Source organism: Heterodontus francisci, chromosome 8, assembly GCF_036365525.1.
Source record: "Heterodontus francisci isolate sHetFra1 chromosome 8, sHetFra1.hap1, whole genome shotgun sequence".
NCBI lineage: Eukaryota > Metazoa > Chordata > Chondrichthyes > Heterodontiformes > Heterodontidae > Heterodontus > Heterodontus francisci.
The window spans coordinates 26,909,678-26,932,008 of record NC_090378.1 but is presented as its reverse complement, the minus strand read 5'-3'; the positions used below and the strand labels follow the sequence as shown (position 1 = coordinate 26,932,008).

The 22,331-nt window shown below is 43.1% G+C and overlaps 1 protein-coding gene across 5 annotated transcripts in view; it reads right to left on the bottom strand.

Moving 5' to 3' along the window:
* LOC137372717 (polypyrimidine tract-binding protein 2) overlaps positions 1-22,331 on the bottom strand; it is a 70,959-nt gene that overhangs the window by 5,024 nt on the left and 43,604 nt on the right. For 3 of the 5 annotated variants that reach the window (XM_068036857.1, XM_068036854.1, XM_068036855.1), the window contains 5 exons: positions 21,420-21,584; positions 21,224-21,334; positions 19,080-19,275; positions 4,871-4,951; positions 3,530-3,669 (listed from right to left, as the gene is read on the bottom strand). In XM_068036857.1, coding sequence (XP_067892958.1) covers positions 3,530-3,669; positions 4,871-4,951; positions 19,080-19,275; positions 21,224-21,334; positions 21,420-21,584 — 693 coding nt within the window. The remainder of the gene's footprint in view (positions 1-3,529; positions 3,670-4,870; positions 4,952-19,079; positions 19,276-21,223; positions 21,335-21,419; positions 21,585-22,331) is intronic. The other 2 variants (XM_068036856.1, XM_068036858.1) reach the window with 1 other exon arrangement.

Here is a 22,331-nt window from a genome sequence, read left to right as displayed (position 1 = left end):
TTGGACTCCCAGATTTTTGAAGCATCTCCATTTTTACCCTATCAAATCAGTTCATAATTTTAAAGACCTCAATCAGGTCACCTCTCATAGGATACAGCCCGATTGTCCAAAATTTCATGATAGTTGTATCCATTCAATTCTGGAATCATCATTACAAGTCTCTTTTGCACTCTCTCAAGTGCTTCTGTATCCTTTTTGTATTATGGAGACCAGAACTGTACTCCAAGTGTGGTCTAACCTCTCTGCTTTTGAATTCTACTCATCTAGATATCAACCCCAGTGCTTTGCTTACACTTTTCTTTTTATGGCTCTGTTGCCACGCTACTATAAATAATTTGTGAATCTGTATCCCTAGATTCCTTTTGTGGCTTTATACCATTCCGACTCTCTCTTTTCCAACGAGTCTCTTTTGGGCCTCCTTATCTCGAGAGACAATGGATACGCGCCTGGAGTAGGTAGCCTCATTACCCTTACCAAAATGTACCACCTTACGTCATTTATATATTTAAGTGAACTTGCCATTTCCATGTCATTTCGTTCTGGGCCTGGGAGTGTTACTGACAAGGACAGCACTTATTTCCCATCCCTAACTGCCTTTGAGCAGGTGGTGGTGAGCCACCACCTTGAACTGCATGTAGATACACACACAGTCCTGTTAGGGAGCGTGTTCCAGGTTTTTGACCCAGTGACAGGGAAGGAACAGCAATAAGTCAGGTGCTGGTGTTCCCATGTATCTGCTGCCCTTGTTCTTCAAGGAGGCAGAGGTCGCAGGTTTGGAAGGTACTGTCGAAGAACCCTTGGTGAGTGGCTGCAGTGGAGTTTGTTCAGCTGGTACACAATGGTCGTGGAGGGAGTAAATCTTTTTAGTGAATGGAATGCTGATCAAGCAGGCTACTTTGTCGTGGATGGTGTTGAGCTTCTTGACTGTTGTTGGAGCTGCACATATCCAGGCAAGTGGATAGTATTACATCATATTCCTGACTTGTGCCTTGTAGATGATGGACAGGCTTTGAGGAGTCAGGAGATAAGTTACTCACTGTATAATTCCCAGTCTTTGACCTGTTCTTGTTGCCAAAGAATTTATGCAGCTGGTCCAATTAAGTTTCTGGTCAATGGTAACCCCCCGGGATGTTGTTGATGGGGGCACTCAGCGATTGTAATGCCGTTGAATGTCAAGGGGAGATGATTAGTTTCACTCTCGTTAGAGATGGCCATGCCTGACACTTGTGTGACACAAATGTTACTTGCTACTCATCAGCCCAAGCCTGAATGTTGTCCAGGTCTTACTGCATGGAGACATGGATGGCATCCTTCCATCTACGAAAGATGGACACGCACCAAACAATCCATTCAGGTGGGGTGTCTTCTCTTGTTGCACCTTTACTGATGGCCGTGAAGGCCAATCCTCAAGAGGTAGATTCTGCCACAAGTGCTGCACATGAAGCTGCCAAGTGGCGCTAAATTGTTGCTTTTGATGTTGGCGCCTGTTGTCAAGCTGCTGTAGCAACTGGTCATTGTGGTAGTGCACAACAGTCCACAGGCTATGTCACCATTTCCCTCTTTTGCCAGCTATTGACTCCCAAGTGAGATAGTCGGCATTTAGGGCCTTCATGTCACGCTTGCAAGCAGCCATAAAGCGGAGCTTTGGGTGCTCCACTGGTCATCTGGCCTCGGCTACCGCACCATACAGAAAGTCCTTGGGCATTTGACTGTTTTCCATCCTGTAGATGCGTCCGATCCACCAAAGCCAATTCTGTTTGATTAGTGCCAACACACTTGGGAGCTCTGCCTTTGAGAGGACTGCCACATTTGTGATTTTGTCCTGCCAGGATATACCCATTATGTGCCACAGATAGGAAAGATGGAAATTGAGCTTCTTTTCCTGGTAGTTGTAAGTAAATGTTTCACAGCCATACAGCAAGCTTCTGAAAACACAGGCCTTATAAACCATCAGCTTGGTGTTATCCCATGTGCCTTCTGCAAGTTGGCCAAAGGCGGTAGCTGCTTTCCCTACGCCTGTATCCAGCTCTGCATCAAGGGACAGACTGTCACCATGGACCCAAAGTAGCAGAATTTGCTAACCACTTCCAGTGGGCATGGACTGCTTCAGTATGAGGAGTTGCAAATTATACTGAACACTGTGAAATCATCAACAAACTTCCCCACTTCTGACCTTGTGTTGGATGGAAAGTCACTGATCGTTGAGCCTAGGACACTACCCTGAGGATCTCTTGCAGCAATGTCCTGGGAGTGAGACGATTGGCCTCTAACAACCACAACCATCAGCCAGCTCGGTCAGCAGTGGTGCTACTGAGCCACTCTTGGTAACGGACACTGATGTCCCCCACAGAGTACATTCTGTGCCTTTGCTACCCTCAGTGTTTCTCCCAAGTGGTGTTCATGGAGCAGCACTGATTCAGTTGAAGGAGGGTGGTAGATGGTAAACAGCAGGAAGTTTTCTTGCCCATGTTTGACCTGATGCCATGAGACTTGATGGGGTTCGGAGTCAATGCAAGGGTGGTGGGTCTGCCCAACCAGGAGATATCCGGGGATGGTGATGGAGCAATCTGGGACATTAGCTGTAAGGTATAAATTCAGTGAGTATGACTGTCACTAGTCTGTGGGACCGCTCTCCCAATTTTGGCACAAGTCCCCAAATGTTAGTGAGGAGGACCTTACAGGGTCGACTGGGCAGGGTGGGCCTCTGTCGTGTCGCTGCCGGGTGCTCCGTCCGATTTTCTTATTCAACTTTTCTGCAGCTGTTTGATACAACTGAGTGGCTTGCTAGTGCATTTCAAAGGCAAGTTGCAAGTCAACCACAGTGCAGTGGATCTAGAGTGACATGTAGGCCAGACCAGGTAAGGATGGCAGATTTCTTCCCTGAAGGACATTAGTGAACCAGATGGGTTTTTATGACAATCCAATAGTTCTATGATTATTAATGAGACTAGCATTCTGAAAGTTTATTAATGTCTTCATACACTGTTAAAAAGACAAATCAGGTAACATTTCACTTTATATTCAACCCAAACCCAAGAATGTACTACTTACTAACTTGTCAGCTTCATTAATTTTAGAATTACCAATCATCTATACACCAAGCTAGATTACTAAAAAGTATAAAAACAGGCATTCTCAACTCCAAAATATATACTCAAAAAAGGGGGTCAGTGGGGCTTTCCCCCCCATACTTGTCAAGATTAATTTCCAAAACAGTAACTTGGTACTGTAACAGAATTTATTACTATCAATTGGATTTAAAACACCCATTTATTCTAAATCATTATTTTCTAACTGCACTTTTGCTATTGCTAATAACATTTGTGGACACCACACATTTATTTGATTGTATAAATTTTGTTTCTACATTTACAGGGAATTTAGGCAGTGGACAATGAAGTACAGACAATGATATGGAGAACAAGACAATGGATGAGGAAGACAAACAAATGTTAGAACAATGAATAAAACCAACTTACTCTGCGAATAGAAGTGTGAAGAAAAAGGTTTGTAAGAAACAAATAATTACCTCATCATTTAGATTGCTAACCAGAAGGACACTATGGTTGGCAGAAGCAACTCCAGACATTGCTACACGCCCTGCAGCTGCTGCAGCAGCTGCAGCGGCAGCACCGGGCATAGCCAATGGACTTAGGGATCCTGGAACAGCTGCAACAGAAGACCAAATATTTTAAAATAAACTAATAGCAAATAGTTTTAAATTGACCAGGCTCACAATTCCACCTGGAAGGAAATACTCCATATAACAATACATATTGCCAATAGGTTCTCTGTTCTGACCAGAGATTTGAAGCAAGTTTATTCAGGCAACAGTAGAATCATAAGGTCCATTTTCTACACAAGTGCTGATGGGAGCAGTTACCTGGGTGCTACAGTTGGCCTCAGTGGCCCCAACTTAAATGACAGAAAATTGACAGGAACCGTAACTCTAAGTGGTGCTTTGTGGATGCTGGCTGAGGACTTGGTTGGGCTCATTTCTGAAGCTCCTGTAGGCAAATAGACTGCCAACTTCTGCTATCACAGATCATGCAAGAGTACAGGCCACTCAGAGGAGATATGAGACACTTGTGGAACTTAAGCTCACCAATAACTTTCTGTTTTCAGTCAGAGGGCAAATAAAAACTGATGGAGAAAAAAAAATCACCGTGGATAATCAAACATTAAATCAACTGGTGACACTGGGACTGCACATGCATTTCCTCAGGTTAAAAAAAAAAACACTCCAAGTTCTTGGCTTGTGGAGACAGTATAGTCAACATAAACAAGAGCAGCTACCAGCAGGATCAGGTGAAAAAGAAAAATCAAAAGGTAAAGTGGGCAGGAAGAAGGCTCAACTTCTTCCAAATGACAACTATTGTCACTTTATCTAGCATTTTCTTTCCATTGCTCAGCATGCACATTCAAGATGTTGTAGCCCCTACAATTAAAGTGCCAGACAAAACTTCAGAATTGTAATTTCCTTAGATAAGTGACCTATATATTTGATAGAAGCAGCTGGACTTTAAAAACAGCCCAACTGCATGCAGAATTTTAGTAATGTGTTTTGGAACTTTATCAAGACGGTTGTGCTTTTGCATGATGAATCCATTCAGGAAGATGGACACCATCGTCACAGGTGTATAATACTATGATATTCTGCACTTCTATGAACTATTCAGTACAAAGATCAGAAATTCCAATGACACCAATTCAAAACTGCACGGTCCCATGTCCAAGTCAGCAGGAAAGGATTTCAATGCATCTAATTAGTGTCAGGTCAGTCTTGCCTACACTAATATGTTCCAGAGAAAAACCTACACTTTAAATGCAGGCACAATTTACTTATCAATGTTACTAGTGCCACTCTAACCTGCAGACTGTGCAAAGCTTATTGAAGTTGGAAACCCAGATCCTCCACTATATGGACCAGACATCATTCCTGCAGGGGTACCTAACAAATGGAAAGCAACAAAAAAGTTAACTATTTGCTTATGCACTCTACATAATCGTCTAAAATAATGGAAGCATGGTATTTATAAATTAGCCATGTCCACTTTCGTTTTTAAAAAAACTATGTTGATAGAAACATGCAGTACACAACCAGCAAGTGGGAGCTTGTGGAGAGCATTGCAATCCCGAACAACCCTATCTGTGGTTAAGTGGCTGCAGCTTGAGGAACTTTGACTCAGACTTGTTGAGCTGGAGACCAAACTGCAGGATATCAGGGAGGGTGAAGAATTATCTAGACCTGTAAGTTAAATAGAACTTTAGAGTTGGTCAATGATCAGGGACTGCTAGCCAGGCAGCTATGGGGGTCCAGAATGTAGCGATGAAGGAGCCTAGGCCCTTGACTTTGACCAACAGGTACAAGTTATTGCCACCTGTCTGGATCGGACGAAAGGTTGCCGACCTGAAATGTTAACTCTGTCTCTCTGTTATGTGGGAAGAGCAGGACTAATGGATAGCTCTTTCAAAGAGCCAGCAGAGACACAACGGTCTATATAGCTTCCTTTTGCGCTGTATCGTTCTATGAAAACAAAGACTGCAGGGTGGATGGGTAAACTGACAATAGCACCATGGTGCAGGACAGCATTCAAGTGAGGGGAGTGAAAAGGAATGTGGTAGTGATACGAGGACAGTACAGTCAGGGGGACAGAGACTGTTCTCGGCAGCCATGACTGGGAACACCGAAGGTTGAGTTGCCTGCCTGGCGCTCAAGTTAAAGATACGTCCTTGCGGCTGCAGAAGAACCTGGAGTGGAAGGATCCAACTGTTGTGCTCCATGTAGGAAGCAATCACATAGGTAGAACTAGGAATGATGTCCGTCTGAGAGAGTTTGAGGAGTTAAAAAGGTCCAAATTAAAAAAGGACCTCAAAAATAATATCTGGATTGTTGCCTGAGCCACACGCCAATTGGCAAAGGAATAAATAGATTAGGTTAAATGTGTGGCTGAAAGGCAGGGGTTTTGCTTCATGGGCAGTTGGCCCCAGTACTAGGCCAGGAAGGAGCTGTTCTGTTGGGATGGGCTCCACTTATAAACTGGGCTGGGACCAGTGAGCTGGCCAATCGAATAACGAGGGCAGGAGACAGGGCTTTAACCTAATAAATTGGCTGTGGGAGGATTCAGGAAAGGGCAAAATTAAAAACCAGAAGGGAAATTTCATGGCTATACAGCAGTGCAGGGTTCTGAGCAAAAGTAAGTAGAATGGGCCAGTGAGAGTAACAGGGCATTAGTGACTAAGGTGACATCAGGGAAAATTAGGAAGTCAAAGCAAAAGGCACTATATCTGAATGTGCAACAAATTAGATAAATTAACAGCACAGGTAGAAGTTAATAGGTTTGATCTAATAGCCATTACAGAGAGGTAGTTAAAAAGTGAGCAAGATTGGAAATAAGTATTCCAGGAAACAACTTTTAGAAAAGATAAGCAAAAAGGAAAAGGCAGAGGGGTAGCCCTGATAATAAAGGATGGGATAAAGACAGAAAAAGGGTCTGCGCTCAGAAAATTAAGAAGGAGCTAAGAAACAGCAATGGGCAGAAAACATTGGTGGGAGTTTTTTTTTTAAATCAGCCCTCTAACAATAGTTGTAGGGCACAGTAAAATCAGGAAATTAGAGGAGCATGCAATAAGGGCAATACAGTAATCATGGAGAACTTTAATCTTCACATAAACTGTCTCACAAATTTGATTTGAGTTTTTTGAGGTGGTGATCAAGAGGATTGACGAGAGCAGGGCGATGGACGTTGTCTACGTGGACTTTAGCAAGGCCTTTGAGAAGGTCCCGCATGGTAGCTTGGTCCAGAAGGTTCGAACACATGGGATCCAGGGTGAGCTAGCCAAATGGATACAAAATTGGCTTGGTCATAGGAAGCAGAGGGTGGTAGTGGTAGGTTGTTTTTGAGATTGGAGGCCGGTGACCAGGGGTGTGCCGCAAGGATCGGTGCTGGGCCCTCTGTTGTTTGTCATATATATTAATGACATGGATGTGAATGTAGGAGGCATGATTAGTAAGTTTACAGATGACACCAAAATTGGTGGTATAGTGGACAGTGAAGGTGGTCGTCTAAGGTTACAACAGGATATAGATCAACTGGGAAAGTGGGCAAGGGATTGGCAAATGGAATTTAACGCAAACAAGTGCGAAGTGATACATTTTGGGAAGTTCAACCAGGGCAGGACATATACTGTGAACGGCAGGGCCCTGGGGAGTGTTGTTGAGCAGAGAGACCTTGGGGTGCAAGTACATAGTTCCCTGAAAGTGGCAACACAGGTAGACAGGGTGGTGAAGGCGGCGTATGGCATGCTTGCCTTCATCGGCCGAGGCATTGAGTACAAGAGTTGGGACGTCCTGTTACAGTTGTACATAACGTTGGTTAGGCCGCATTTGGAGTACTGTGTGCAGTTCTGGTCGCCGCACTACAGGAAAGATGTGATTAAGCTAGAGAGGGTGCAGAAAAGATTCACAAGGATGTTGCCTGGTTTGGAGGGCTTGAGTTATAAAGAGAGATTGGATAGGATGGGTCTGTTTTCCCTGGAGCGAAGGAGGCTGAGAGGGGACATGATAGAGGTATATAAAATTATGAGGGGCATAGATAGGGTAGATAGCCAGAGTCTGTTTCCCATGGTAGAGGTGACTAAAACTAGAGGGCATAGATTTAAAGTGAGAGGGAGGAGGTTTAAAGGGGATCAAAGGGGTAAATTTTTTTGCACGAAGAATAGTGGGTATCTGGAATGAGCTGCCAGAGGAGGTGGTGGAGGCAGGAACAATAGTGACATTTAACAGGCATCTGGACAGGTACTTGAATGAGCAAGACATAGAGGGATATGGAATTAATGCAGGCAGGTGGGATTAGTATAGATAGTATATGGTCGGCATGGACGCGGTGGGCCGAAGGACCTGTTTCAATGCTGTATGACTATGACTGGGAAATTTTATTTTTATTTAGAGATACAGCACTGAAACAGGCCCTTCGGCCCACCGAGTCTGTGCCAACCATCAACCACCCAGTTATACTAATCCTACACTAATCCCATATTCCTGCCACATCCCCACCTGTTCCTATATTCCCCTATCACCTACCTATACTAGGGGCAACTTATAATGGCCAATTTACCTATCAACCTGCAAGTCTTTGGTGGTGGGAGGAAACCGGAGTACCCGGCGAAAACCCATGCAGACACAGGGAGAACTTGCAAACTCCACACAGGCAGTACCCAGAATTTAACCCGGGTCGCTGGAGCTGTGAGGCTGCGGTGCTAACCACTGCGCTGCCCATATGTTTGCACACTGAAGAATCTAGGTGTCCTTGTATATGAATCACAAAGTTAACATGTAATTACAGGCCGGTGAGTCTAACATCAGTGGTTGGGAAAATATTGGAAAAAATTCTGAGGGACGGGATTAATCTCCACTTGGAGAGGCAGGGATTAATCAGGGATAGTCAGCATGGCTTTGTCAGGGGAGATAGTGTCTAACTAACTTGATTGAATTTTTCGATGAGGGTAAAGCAATAGATGTAGTATACATGGGTTTCAGTAAGACTTTTGATAAGGTCCCGCATGGGAGATTGGTTAAGAAGGTAAGAGCCCATGGGATCCAGGGCAATTTGGCAAATTGGATCCAAAAGTGGCTTAGTGGCAGGAGGCAGAGGGTAATGGTCGAGGGCTGTTTTTACGATTGGAGGACCGTGACCAGTGGTGTACCACAAGGATCGGTGCTGGAACCCATGCGGTTTGTAGTGTACATTAATGATTTAGACATGAATATAGGAGGTATGATCAGTAAGTTTGCAGATGACATGAAAATTGGTGGTGTTGTAAATAGTGAGGCGGAAATCCTTAGATTACAGGGAGATATAGAAGTGCTGGTAAGATGGGTGGAGCAGTGGCAAATTAAATTTAATCCTGAAAAGTGTGAGGTAATGCATTTTGGGAGGAACAAGGCAAGGGAATACACAACGGATGGTAGGACCCTAGGAAGTACAGAAAGTCAGAAGGACCTTGGCGTACTTGTCCATAGATCACTGAAGGCAGCAGCACAGGTAGATAAGGTGGTTAGGAAGGCATATGGGATACTTGCCTTTATTAGCCGAGGCACAGAATATAAGAGTAGGGAGGTTATGATGGAGCTATATAAAACGCTAGTTAGGCCAGAGCTGGAGTACTGTGTACAGTTCTGGTCACCACACTATAGGATGTGGTTGCACTGGAGAGGGTGCAGAGGAGATTCATCAGGATGTTGCCTGGGCTGGAGCACTTCAGCTATGAAGAGAGACTGAAAAGGCTCGGGTTGTTTTCCTTGGAGCAGAGAAGGCTGAGCGGGGACATGATTGAGGTGTACAAGATTATGAGGGGCATTGATAGGTTAGACAGGAGGTAACTTTTTCCCTTAGCGGAGGGGTCGAGAACCAGGGGGCATAGATTTAGGGTAAGGGGCAGGAGGTTTAGGGGGATTTGAGGAAACATTTTTTCACCAAGAGGGTGGTTGGAATCTGGAACGCACTGCCTGAAGAGGCGGTGGAGGCAGGAACCCTCAACATTTACGAAGTATTTAGATGAGCACTTGAAATGCCATCGCATACAGGGCTACGGGCCAAGTGCAGGAATATGGGATTAGAATAGTTGGGCACTGTATGGCCAGCACCGACACGATGAGCAGAAGGGTTTGTTTCTGTGCTGTATAACTCTATGTAGGTACAGAAACTATTTAGGAAGGCAAATGATATGTTAGCTTTCATTACAAAGGAATTGGAGTAAAGTACTCTTATCACAATTACACAGGGGATTAGTTAGTGAGGCCACACCTGGAGTACTGCGTGCAGTTTCAGTCTCTTTGCCCAAGGGCATACTTACCCGAGACAGAGTGCAATGAAGGTTCACTAGACTTTTTCCTGGGATGGGGAGATTGAACTACGAAGAGAGATTGAGTGGTCTAGGTCTATATTCCCTGGAGTTAAGACAAATGAGAGGTGACCCAATTGAAACATATAAAATTATTAAGGGGCTTGACAGGGTAGATGCTGATAAAATTTCCCCTAGCTGGGGAATCGAGAACACAGGGTTACAGTCTCAGAATAAAGGAGTCAGCTATTTAGGACTGAGATGAGGAGAAATTTCTTCACTCAAAGGATTATGGACTTTGGACTTCGATACCAGACAGCTGTGGCTGCTCAGTCATTGAGTACATGCGAGACGGAGGTTGACAGACTTTTGGGTACCAAGAGAAGCAAGGGATCTGGGAATCATGCAGGAAGGTGAAGTTGAGGTGGATGATCAGCCATGACCTTGTTAGCAACATAGGAGTAGGCCATTCAGCCCGTCGCGCCTGCTCTGCCTTTCAACTAGATCATGGCTGATCATCTACCTCAACGTCACTTTCCTGCACTATCACCATATCCCTTGATATCATTACTATCCAGCTATCCATCGATTTCTGTCTTGAACTTGCTCAATGATTGAGCTACCACAGCCCTCTGGGGTATAGAACTCCAAAGATTCACCACCTTCAGTTAAGAAATTCCTCCTCATCTCAGTCTCCGGATAAGGCCATGTAAGACTATGTCCCCTGGGTCTAGACTCACCAGCAAGGGGAAAAATCCTATCTACATCCATCATCATGCCCTGTAATAATTTTAGTAAGTTTCAATGAGACCACCTCTCATTCCTCAAAACTCCAGAGAATACAGGCCCAATTTCTGAATCACAAGACAATCCCACTGTTACGACCAGGTGCAAAAGGTGTTTCGGGGTCTGTTACTATCTTCACCTGGTCTTATCGGAACTGGGTTTAATTTTAAACACACTGTTTTGAGTTCCCCCTTTGTGAATCCTTGTTCACAGCTTTCCAATTATAAGACAAAGAAACCAATTTACACAGGTTTTCTGAGGTTTAAAGATTAAATTTTATTAATACCTAAACTCCAATACGGTTAACGCCTATGGATATATCATGCGCCCAAGCTAGCATGCACATGCAATACACACATGCAAATAGGCACAGTGGTGGCGCAGTGGTTAGCACCGCAGCCTCACAGTTCCAGGGACCAGGGTTCAACTCTGGGTACTGCCAGTGCAGAGTTTGCAAGTTCTCCCTGTGTCTGCGTGGGTTTTCTCCGGGTGCTCCGGTTTCCTCCCACATGCCAAAGACTTGCAGGTTGATAGGTAAATTGGCCATTGTAAATTGCCCCTAGTATAGGTCGGTGGTAGGGAAATATAGGGACAGGTGTGGATGTGATAGGAATATGGGATTAATGTAGGATTAGTATAACTGGGTGGTTGATGGTTGGCACAGACTCGGTGGGCCGAAGGGCCTGTTTCAGTGCTGTATCTCTAAATAAAATAAATAAAAGAGAGGAAAACATAGTAGAGAGGGAGGGGGTTGAGGCAATATCAGAAGAGTTTCTTGTTTACTGTGCTTTGAGCTCACTTGATTGCAGGTAGTCTTGCTGTTCATTGGGGCCCAGTGTTCTTCTTGAACCTTGTTCACATAGGAGACTTTTCCCTCTGTTTTCATGTTTTTACAAGATTCAGTTCCGTGGGAAAGAGATGGAGGCAGGCAGGACTGGAGAGGAGGTTCTGTTCCAACCGGGAGCACACGGCTTTGAGTTCAAATCCTCTGTTGGAAGTTCAAATTCAAAACCTCCAACAGTCAGTCATGTGACCAAAACTGGCATGACCACTTCTTCTGTGTATTGGGGAAGCAATGGCTGGGTCCCCATTGTTCCAACACTGTCAGTTACTATGCAAATGTTTTTCCAGTCAGGGGCTTGCAATTTTAAGTTTTAATGTTCATGTGGCGAAATCATGTGTGCCTCAGTCTTGGCAGGCAGGCAGTTTGCCTGATACAACCATTCCAAGGATTAGTCTGATGAACCTCTGTTGCATTCCCTCTTTGGCAAGTATATCGTTCCTTAGACGAGGAGACTAAAACTGTACACAATACTCCAGCTACGGTTTGACCAAGGCTCTACACCAGGGTTGTCCAACATACAGCCTGTAGGCCAGGATCCAGCCCGCGAGTGTAAACTGCACCCGGGGCCATTCCTCATCACCGCCAGGCCTCTGTGACTGGAGATGGGAAATTTTATTTATCGTCTTCTTGCAGACCAGCCTTTTAAGAAATATCTCGCTGTCAGTTTCACAGCTGCTGAAGCAGGGACGCGCCAGAAATCCCCAAATTTGTCCAAAGTTGGTAAATGCATTCCTGCTTCAACAGCTGTCAGCTGTGAAAGTGTGAGTGATGTCTTTGAGAGAGAGAGAGAGAGAGAGAGAGAGAGAGAGAGAGAGAGAGAGAGAGAGAGAGAGAGAGAGAGAGAGAGAGAGAGAGAGAGAGAGGGGAAAACAGGGGACGCAGGGGACGGGGAACAGAAAGAGAGACACAGAGCAAGGATGAGAGAGGGCGGAAACGAGGAGGAGGAGGGGGGGGGACACGGGGAGAGAAAAAGAGATCACTCCTGACAGATATATATCCATCCAGAATACTCCTCATTGCTACAAGTGTACATTGACTACCTGTGCAAGCAAAAAAATGCCAGATATCACACTAAATCAGTGTCCAACAGTGATGAGAAAGTAAGTCAATAAATTATCTTCACATTTAAAGCCTCTTCACAAAAATGCACATTTGTCATCGTTTTGATTAATAGCAAGATAACCTTTTTATGCCTTTATCTTTCTGAAATTGTCTCACCGGCTCCCCCATGTAAGACAAATATTGTAATGTGGCCCCCCCACACGAAACGGTCGGACAACCCTGCTCTATACAGTTGCAAGTAGTTCCCCATTTTCTCTCCCTCCTTTCTTAAATAGTGGGGTGACATTTGCTAATTTCCAGTCTGCAGGAAACTTTCCAAAATCCATCAAATTTTGAAAGATAACCACCAATGCATCCACCATCTCTATAGCTACCGTCTTCAACAATCTGGGATGTAGCTCATCTAGTCCTGGGGATTTATCAACTTTCAATCCAATTTTATTTTTTGAGTACTACCTCTATTAATAGTAATTTCTTTCAGTTCCTCATTTTCACAAGTCCCTTGGTTCCCCAGTATTCCTGGGAGATCTGCTGTATCTTCCTCCGTGAAGACAGACACAAAGTAATTGTTTAGTTTCTCCACCATTTCCCTATTCTCCATTATAAATTCTCCCGTCTCTGCCTGTAATGGATCCACATTTGTCATTATATAATATATGGACCCACATTTGTCATTGCTAATCTTTCCCTTTTCAAATACGTAAAGAAGTTTTTACAGTCCACCTTTATGTTTCTCGCTAGCTTGCATTCATATTGTCTTTTCCCTTTATCAGTTTCTTGGTCATCCTTTGCTGGATTCTAATTTGCTCCCAATCCTCAGACTTCCACTTTTTCTGGCAACCTTATAAGCCACTTCCTTCGATCTAATGCAATCTTTAACTACTTTTGTTAGCCACGGTTGATTCATCTATCCTGTTGGATTTTTGTGTCTTAGGAGGAATGTATATTTGTTGTAGATCACGTAATAATTCTTTAAATACCAGCCATTGTCTGTCTATTGTCAAATCTTGTTTTTTCCCCAATCCACCATAGCCAACTTGCCCCTCATACCTTCAGTTTCCTCTGTTCAGATTTACGACCCTAGTTTCAGAATGAACTATATCACAGGGGGCGGCACAGTGGCGCAGTGGTTAGCACCGCAGCCTCACAGCTCCAGCGACCCGGGTTCGATTCCGGGTACTGCCTGTGTGGAGTTTGCAAGTTCTCCCTGTGTCTGCGTGGGTTTTCTCCGGGTGCTCCGGTTTCCTCCCACAAGCCAAAAGACTTGCAGGTTGATAGGTAAATTGGCCATTATAAATTGTCACTAGTATAGGTAGGTGGTAGGGAAATATAGGGACAGGTGGGGATGTTTGGTAGGAATATGGGATTAGTGTAGGATTAGTATAAATGGGTGGTTGATGTTCGGCACAGACTCGGTGGGCCGAAGGGCCTGTTTCAGTGCTGCATCTCTAAACTTTCAAACAATGTAAAATTCTATCATATTTTGGTCACTATTTCTACAGGAAGATTAATTAGCCCTTTCATAATACTAAATCTAAAATAGCCTGATCCCTATCTGATTCTTCAACGCACTGCTCCAGAAACCCATCTCCTACACATTCTAGGAACTCATCCTCCACAGCATTGATTAGGTTTACCCAGCATATATGTAAATTGAAGTCATCCATTATTACTGTATCATCCATGCTACATGCACCTCTAATTGCCTGATTTATACTGTGCCCAACATCACCACTACTGTTTGGTGGCCTATAAACAACTCCTACCAATGATTGCTGTCCCTTGCTGTTTCTTAGCTCCACCCAAATTGATTCTACATCTTGATCCTTTGATCCAAGATCCTCTCTCACTAATGTACTGATCTCGTCCCTTATTAAGAGTGCGGCCCACCTCCTTTTCCTTTTTGCCTATCCTTCCTAAATGACAAATATCCTTGAATATTCAGTTCTGAGTCTTGATCATCCTGTATTCATGTCTCTGTAACAGACATTAAATCATACTCATTTACCTCTATTTGTGCCTTCAAATCAACTACCTTGTTGCAAATGCTGCATGCATTCAGATAGAGTACCCTTAACTTTGTCTCATTATTGCACATTCTGATCCTATTTTATGCCTGCCTTCTCTTCGCCTGTCTTACTACTTTTCTACTTCCTGTTACCAGTTTTGCTTTCATCCAATCTCTCCAGTTCCCATTCCCCTGCCCATCTAGTTTAAACTCTCAACAGCACTAGAAAATCTCCTCGAGAGGATTAGAATTAGAACATTACAGCGCAGTACAGCCCCTTCGGCCCTCGATGTTGCGCTGACCTGTGAAACCATCTGACCTACACTATTCCATTTTCATCCATATGTCTATCCAATGACCACTTAAATGCCCTTAAAGTTGGCGAGTCTACTACTGTTGCAGGCAGGGCATTCCACACCCCTACTACTCTCTGAGTAAAGAAACTACCTCTAACATCTGTCCTATATCCATCACCCCTCAACTTAAAGCTATGTCCCCTCGTGTTTGCCACCACCATCCGAGGAAAAAGACTCTCACTATCCACCCTATCTAACCCACTGATTATCTTATGTGTCTCTATTAAGTCACCTCTCCTCCTCCTTCTCTCCAACGAAAACAACCTCAAGTCCCTCAGCCTTTCCTCGTAAGACCTTCCCTCCATACCAGGCAACATCCTAGTAAATCTCCTCTGCACCCTTTCCATAGCTTCCACATCCTTCCTATAATGCGGTGACCAGAACTGCACGCAATACTCCAGGTGCAGTCTCACCAGAGTTTTGTACAGCTGCAGCATGACCTCGTGGCTCCTAAACTCGATCCCCCTACTAATAAAAGCTAACACACCATATGCCTTCTTAACAGCCCTATTAACCTGGGTAGCAACTTTCAGGGATTTATGTACCTGGACACCAAGATCTCTCTGTTCATCTACACTACCAAGAATCTTCCCATTAGCCCAGTACTCTGCATCCCTGTTACTCCTTCCAAAGTGAATCACCTCGCACTTTTCCGCATTAAACTCCATTTGCCATCTCTCAGCCCAGCTCTGCAGCCTATCTATGTCCCTCTGTACCCTACAACATCCTTCGGCACTATCCACAACTCCACCGACCTTAGTGTCATCCACAAATTTACTAACCCGCCCTTCTACACCCTCTTCCAGGTCATTTATAAAAATGACAAACAGCAGTGGCCCCAAAACAGATCCTTGCGGTACACCACTAGTAACTAAACTCCAGGATGAACATTTGCCATCAACCACCACCCTCTGTCTTCTTTCAGCTAGCCAATTTCTGATCCAAAGCTCTAAATCACCTTCAACCCCATACTTCCGTATTTTCTGCAATAGCCTACCGTGGGGAACCTTATCAAACGCCTTACTGAAATCAATATACACCACACCCACTGCTTTACCCTCATCCACCTGTTTGGTCACCTTCTCGAAAAACTCAATAAGGTTTGTGAGGCACGACCTACCCTTCACAAAACCGTGCTGACTATCGCTAATGAACTTATTCTTTTCAAGATGATTATAAATCCTATCTCTCATAACCTTTTCCAACATTTTACCCACAACCGAAGTAAGGCTCACAGGTCTATAATTACCAGGGCTGTCTCTACTCCCCTTCTTGAATAAGGGGACAACATTTGCTATCCTCCAGTCTTCCGGCACTATTCCTGTCGACAATGACGACATAAAGATCAAGGACAAAGGCTCTGCAATCTCCTCCCTGGCTTCCCAGAGAATCCTAGGATAAATCCCATCTGGCCCAGGGGACTTATCTATTTTCACACTTTCCAAAATTGCTAACACCTCCTCCTTGTGAACCTCAATCCCATCTAGCCTAGTAGTCTGAATCTCAGTATTCTCCTCGACAACATTTTCTTTCTCTACTGTAAATACTGACGCAAAATATTCATTTAACGCTTCCCCTATCTCCTCTGATACCACACACAACTTCCCACTACTATCCTTGATTGGCCCTAATCTAACTCTAGTCATTCTTTTATTCCTGATATACCTATAGAAAGCCATAGGGTTTTCCTTGATCCTATCCGCCAATGACTTCTCGTGTCCTCTCCTTGCTCTTCTTAGCTCTCCCTTTAGATCCTTCCTGGCTAGCTTGTAACTCTCAAGCGCCCTAACTGAGCCTTCACGTCTCATCCTAACATAAGCCGCCTTCTTCCTCTTGACAAGCGCTTCAACTTCTTTAGTAAACCACGGCTCCCTCGCTCGACAACTTCCTCCCTGCCTGACAGGTACATACTTATCAAGGACACGCAGTAGCTACTCCTTGAATAAGCTCCACATTTCGATTGTGCCCATCCCCTGCAGTTTCCTTCCCCATCCTACGCATCCTAAATCTTGCCTAATCGCATCATAATTTCCTTTCCCCCAGCTATAATTCTTGCCCTGCGGCATATACCTGTCCCTGCCCATCGCTAAGATAAACCTAACCGAATTGTGATCACTATCACCAAAGTGCTCACCTACATCTAAATCCAACACCTGGCCGGGTTCATTACCCAGTACCAAATCCAATGTGGCATCGCCCCTAGTTGGCCTGTCTACATACTGTGTCAGAAAACCCTCCTGCACACACTGGACAAAAACTGACCCATCTAAAGTACTCGAACTATAGTATTCCCAGTCAATATTTGGAAAGTTAAAGTCCTCCATAACAACTACCCTGTTACTCTCGCCTGCTTAGGTGCAACCCGTCCATAGTGTACAGGTTCCACCTGCCCCAGATAGAGTCTCAATGCCTCAGAAATCTGATGTCCTCCCTCTTATTCCAATTCTCCAGCCACGTATTCAATCGCTCAATCCTCTTATCCCTATGCTCAATAGCACGTGGCACTGGGAGTAATTCTGAGATTACTGTTTTTGAGGTCTTGCTTTTTAATCTCTTTCCTAGCTTCCTAAAATCTGCTTTCAGGATCTCATCCCTCTTTCCACCTATGTTACTGGTACCAATGTGGACCGCAACCTCTGGCTGTTCATCCTCCCCCAGAAGAATGTCCTGTTGAATGTAGAGCAGGCTCGAAGGGCTAAATGGCCTACTCCAGCTCCTATTTCTTATGTCCTTAAATGAAGGACTTCATTGTAAGAGTAGGCATGTATAGATTATTAATAGAATAAGCTAATTGACATTATATAGAACTGTATAATATTGAGCTTGGTTAAAACGCTCAAGAGAAAGACAGTTAAAAGAGAAAGGCTTTTATTACAACTGTGGGGGTAGAGGAAAAGAGTGCATAAAGGAATTTCGATTGGTAGTGTAGACAAGAGAAAACTTCCTTTCAATAAGGATTGAAAGAGATAATTAATCAAAGGCGAACACAAAGGTAACAGCAACAATGTCAACAGGACATAGAGGGAGGTAATTATGACAATAATGATACCCACATTTGTCTTACATAAGGAAATATCTAGAAATGCAACATTCTGAAGCTCAATAAAGAGAAGAGATCTTGAATCAACTCTGAGCCTAGCATATTCAGCAAAGACATCTCCTGAAGAATGTGGGCATTATTGGTACCCAATCTCGGTCAGTCATTTATGGCACAGGAGGCCATTTGGCCCATCAAGTCCATGCCAGTTCTCCATGGAGCTATCCAGTCAGTCCCACTCACCCGCTCAATCCCTGGAACCCTGAAAGTCTATTTCCCTCGAGTGGCTATCCAACTTCCTCTTGAAGTCATTGATTGTCTCCGCTTCCACCACCCTTGCAGGCAGCGAGTTCCAGGTCATTACCACCCACTGCGTAAAAAGTGCTTCCTCATATTCCCCCTGCATCTCTTGCCCAAAATTTTCAATCCATGTCCCCTAGTCCTTGTACCATTCATTAATGGGAACAGTTTTTCCTTGCCTAATTTAACTAAGCTGTCATAATCTTGTACACTGCCCCTCAATCGCCTTTGTTCTCAAGAGAACAAACACAGCTTTTTCAATCTAACCTTGTAACTAAAATTCTTCATCCCTGGAACCATTCTGGTAAATCTCCTCTGCACCTTCTCAAGGACACACACATCCTTCCTGAAGTGCGGTGACATATGTACTGCATGTCAAAGGTTATGTTTTATTATCTCTCTTCTGATTTAATAAAGTGTGAATCAAATGTTTTTCAGTGCTTCCCCACTCCTTGCACTTGTATTAGAGGTACAGGATATATGACAATATCCTATAATACCACCACATAAGGGACATAGCGATATATAATACCCTATACAAACCCAAATATTCCTGTAAGATACAGAGCTACAATTTTAGTTCTGAAGTTGTTCCCAAGATAACTTAAATTCTGTTCCAGTATGTCTCAAACTTTTTGTATTTGTTTGCTGCCAATAAAAGCAATCACCCTGGACAAATGGTTAATTAATATATATATTATTGACACTGAATTTGAAGAAATACAGTAGGAGTTAAAATTATGTAGATATAGATCTCAAAGGTAATCAGAAATATTTGTATGTGCCCAAGACAGATTAAGTTTGCTCTGGGGAAAAAAATTAGTACAGGCTATTTTATCCTACCAAGAAGTGAGCTCTCCTTAGCAAATGCTGCAGCAATAGCAGGATCCATACTTGACTGTCCATCTCCTGAAGGAAGATCTGGACGGGTGTAGTCACGACTTTTATCATTGTTGTATTTTACATTCAAATTCACCAATTTGGAAAAATCAATCCTGAGGGTACAGCAAGCATTATAAATGTTCTGACCATCCAGAGCCTGTAAAAAATTACAATGGATAATCAATAGATAAAGAATCAGAAGCATACAATTGTTATGCCACAAAAGCCGCAATACTCGCCAGATTCTGGAAAGGTTCCACCAGACTGGAAAGTAGCAAATATAACCCCTCTATTCAAGAGGTGGAGGGGAGAAAGAGAGAAGAGGCAGAAAACAAGTAACTACAGGCCAATTAGCTTGATGTCTGTCGTGGGGAAGGTGTTAGAATCGATTAAGGTGACTATAGCAGGCACTAAGAAAAATACAACCAATTTATTGGAGTTCTTTGAAGGAGTAACATGCGCTATGGATAAAGGGCAGCCCATTGACATACTGCATTTGGATTTCCAGAAGGTCTCTGACAAGGTGCCATATAAAAAGTAGGAGCTCAGAGTAGGAGGTAAAATATTAGCATGGACTGAAAATTGGCTGGCTGGCAGGCAGTATGCATAAACGGGTCCTTTTTTAATTGGCAAGATGTGATGAGTGGAGTCCTGCCGTGGTCTATGCTGGGGCCTCAACTTTTTACAATTTATATCCATGACTCAGACAAGGGGAGAGATGGAATGGTAGCTAAATTTGCAGATGACACAAAAATAGTAAGAAAGTATGTTGTGAAGAGGATATAAGGGGATTGCAGATCGATATAGATAGGTTGAGTGAGTGGGCAAAAATCTGTCAGATGTAGTATAATGTGGGAAAGTGCGAAGTTGTTCACATTGGCAGGAAGAATAAAAAAAAGTATTTCTTAAATGGGTAACGACTGCAGAATTTCAAGGTGCAGAGGAATCTAGGTATTCTAGTGCATGAGTCACAAAAGGTTAGTATGCAGGTACAGCAAGTAATAAAGAAGGATAATAGAATGCTATCCTTTATGACAAGAATTTTTGAACTAAAAACAACTCATGTATAGGCATGCAATGCAGGGCGTCCCAGAGTGCCCAAACTGTTAGCCAATCCCACTCTGACCTCTGTCTTTGATCATCTTCACCCTCCCAATCAAACTCTCAACATAAGGCTAAGGAATAGAATCTCGTGTTTCGATTAGGCACTTTACAGCCTTTTGGGTTTGACACAGAGTTCAACAATTTCAGCTCACAACCTCTGACTTCATCTTTCAGATGGCAGCTGCTGGTGATGATTGCTATTCCCACTTACACCTCCTCCACATCCATCTTTTGTTTCTTTACTTGTCCCATTACTAATACCTTTTGCCTTGCAGCATCATCCCATTTGTCATTTAATCTCTTGTTTCTTCCACCCTATCACAGACCTTCCATTTTTCTTCCCCCCCCCTATCCTCTTTCCCTACCTCAAACCTAAATATTCTAACTTTTTCCAGTTTTGACAAGGGTCATTGATTCTGTTCCTCTCCACAGTTACTGCCTGACCTGCTGAGTATTTCAAACAATATTTTATAGCCATGTGGACAGATAGCAGCTTCAGTTGAAAGAAAAGCATAAGCATATATGCAGACATGATTTGGGAAACCTGGTGACCAGCTTTTGAGTTTGCTGAAGAAATTAAGACACTGATAAATGCTCAGTCATACACAGTTATTCCCATCCATAGTGATTTCACATATTGTCTGTTCAAGTCAAAATTTATTTTCAAGTTGTGCTCAAGTAAAGCAAAGTGATGAACAAAAATATTAAGACTGTTAGAAACTTTTATGTAGCAGTTTTGCTTCATTGAGATCAAGTTCAGGGTATTACATCAGGTGTAACATTTTACCTTCAAGAGTGAGCAGGTACATAAATATAATAAATCCAGCCTTGGCACAGGTCTCAACCAGACTTAACAGCAAAAGCTTCCAGTTAAGCATAAAAGCCATCACCTTAAGCTCATAGCCACAAACGTTTTGTTCCACTGATATCCATTTGCCTGTCATTACAAGGATACATAGGAATGCAGGTATAATGGAAAGTTTCAGCTGTGCCCCACTTACCAGTTTTGCTTGTTGTGCATTCATAGGATCAGAATATTGCAGCAGAGCTTGAAATTGATTATTCTTTGTAAAAGTAATGATTTTCAATACTGGCCCAAACTTGGAAAAAATCTTCAAAAAATGAAAAAGAATGGTATTATTGTTGATCAAAAGTGGAGTTGAAATCTACACAAAACAATGTGAAGCATAAACGCACCTGATAAAGTACATCCAGAGTGACTGGATAGTACATGTTGTCAATAATTACTCTGAGTACTGGGCTCTGAGCTGGCGTCACTGCACTCTCACTTACTGTAGTTCCAGTAAGTGGGGTACTTGCTGTCTGGACAGCAGTTACAGCCTGAAGAACTGCTTGGGCACGCTGAAAGCAGTAACACACAAATTAGTTTTCCATTTCACCTTCAGCTGTTTCATTTTAAATCGCTATTTCAGATATATAATTTTAAAATCTACAATCAGATCATTGTTACTTTGCCCAAATTAGAGGAAGATTTTTTTTTGACAGGGGAAAGGGAGAAGGGAGAAAGGAGAAAGGAGAAACAAAACTAAAAGCAGTACGTTTCTGTATGTCAGTTTTGAAAATAAATACAGTCTACTCGGACATTAAAGCCACTTTATTCAAATGATTTGCTAAGTTTTAACGCTAAATTCCAACTTGGGTGTTATTTATATCCTTATTAATTCAATTTATCAGATAATTTATTTTTAATGCACATACATTATTGATAAGGTGTCACACAAAAAATTAATATGCAAGATAAGGGCTATGGAGTTTAGGGTAATATATTAGCACGGATGGAAGAAATGGGATAAACGTGGCATTTTCAAGTTGGCAGACTGAGTATAATGTATCCAAGTTTGCAGATGATGCAAAGTCAGGTGTGGATGTAAGCTGTGAGGACAGGCTGCAAAGAGATATAGACAGGCTAAGTGAGTGGGCAACCAAGTGACAGATGAAATATAATGTGGGGAAATGTGAGGTTATTCACTTTAGTAGTAAAAGAGGAGAATAAAAGCGTAAAACTTGTAAATGTTGATATTCAGAGAGACTTTTGTGTACTCATACAAGGAACACAAACTCAGCATTACAGGTACAACAAGCAATTAG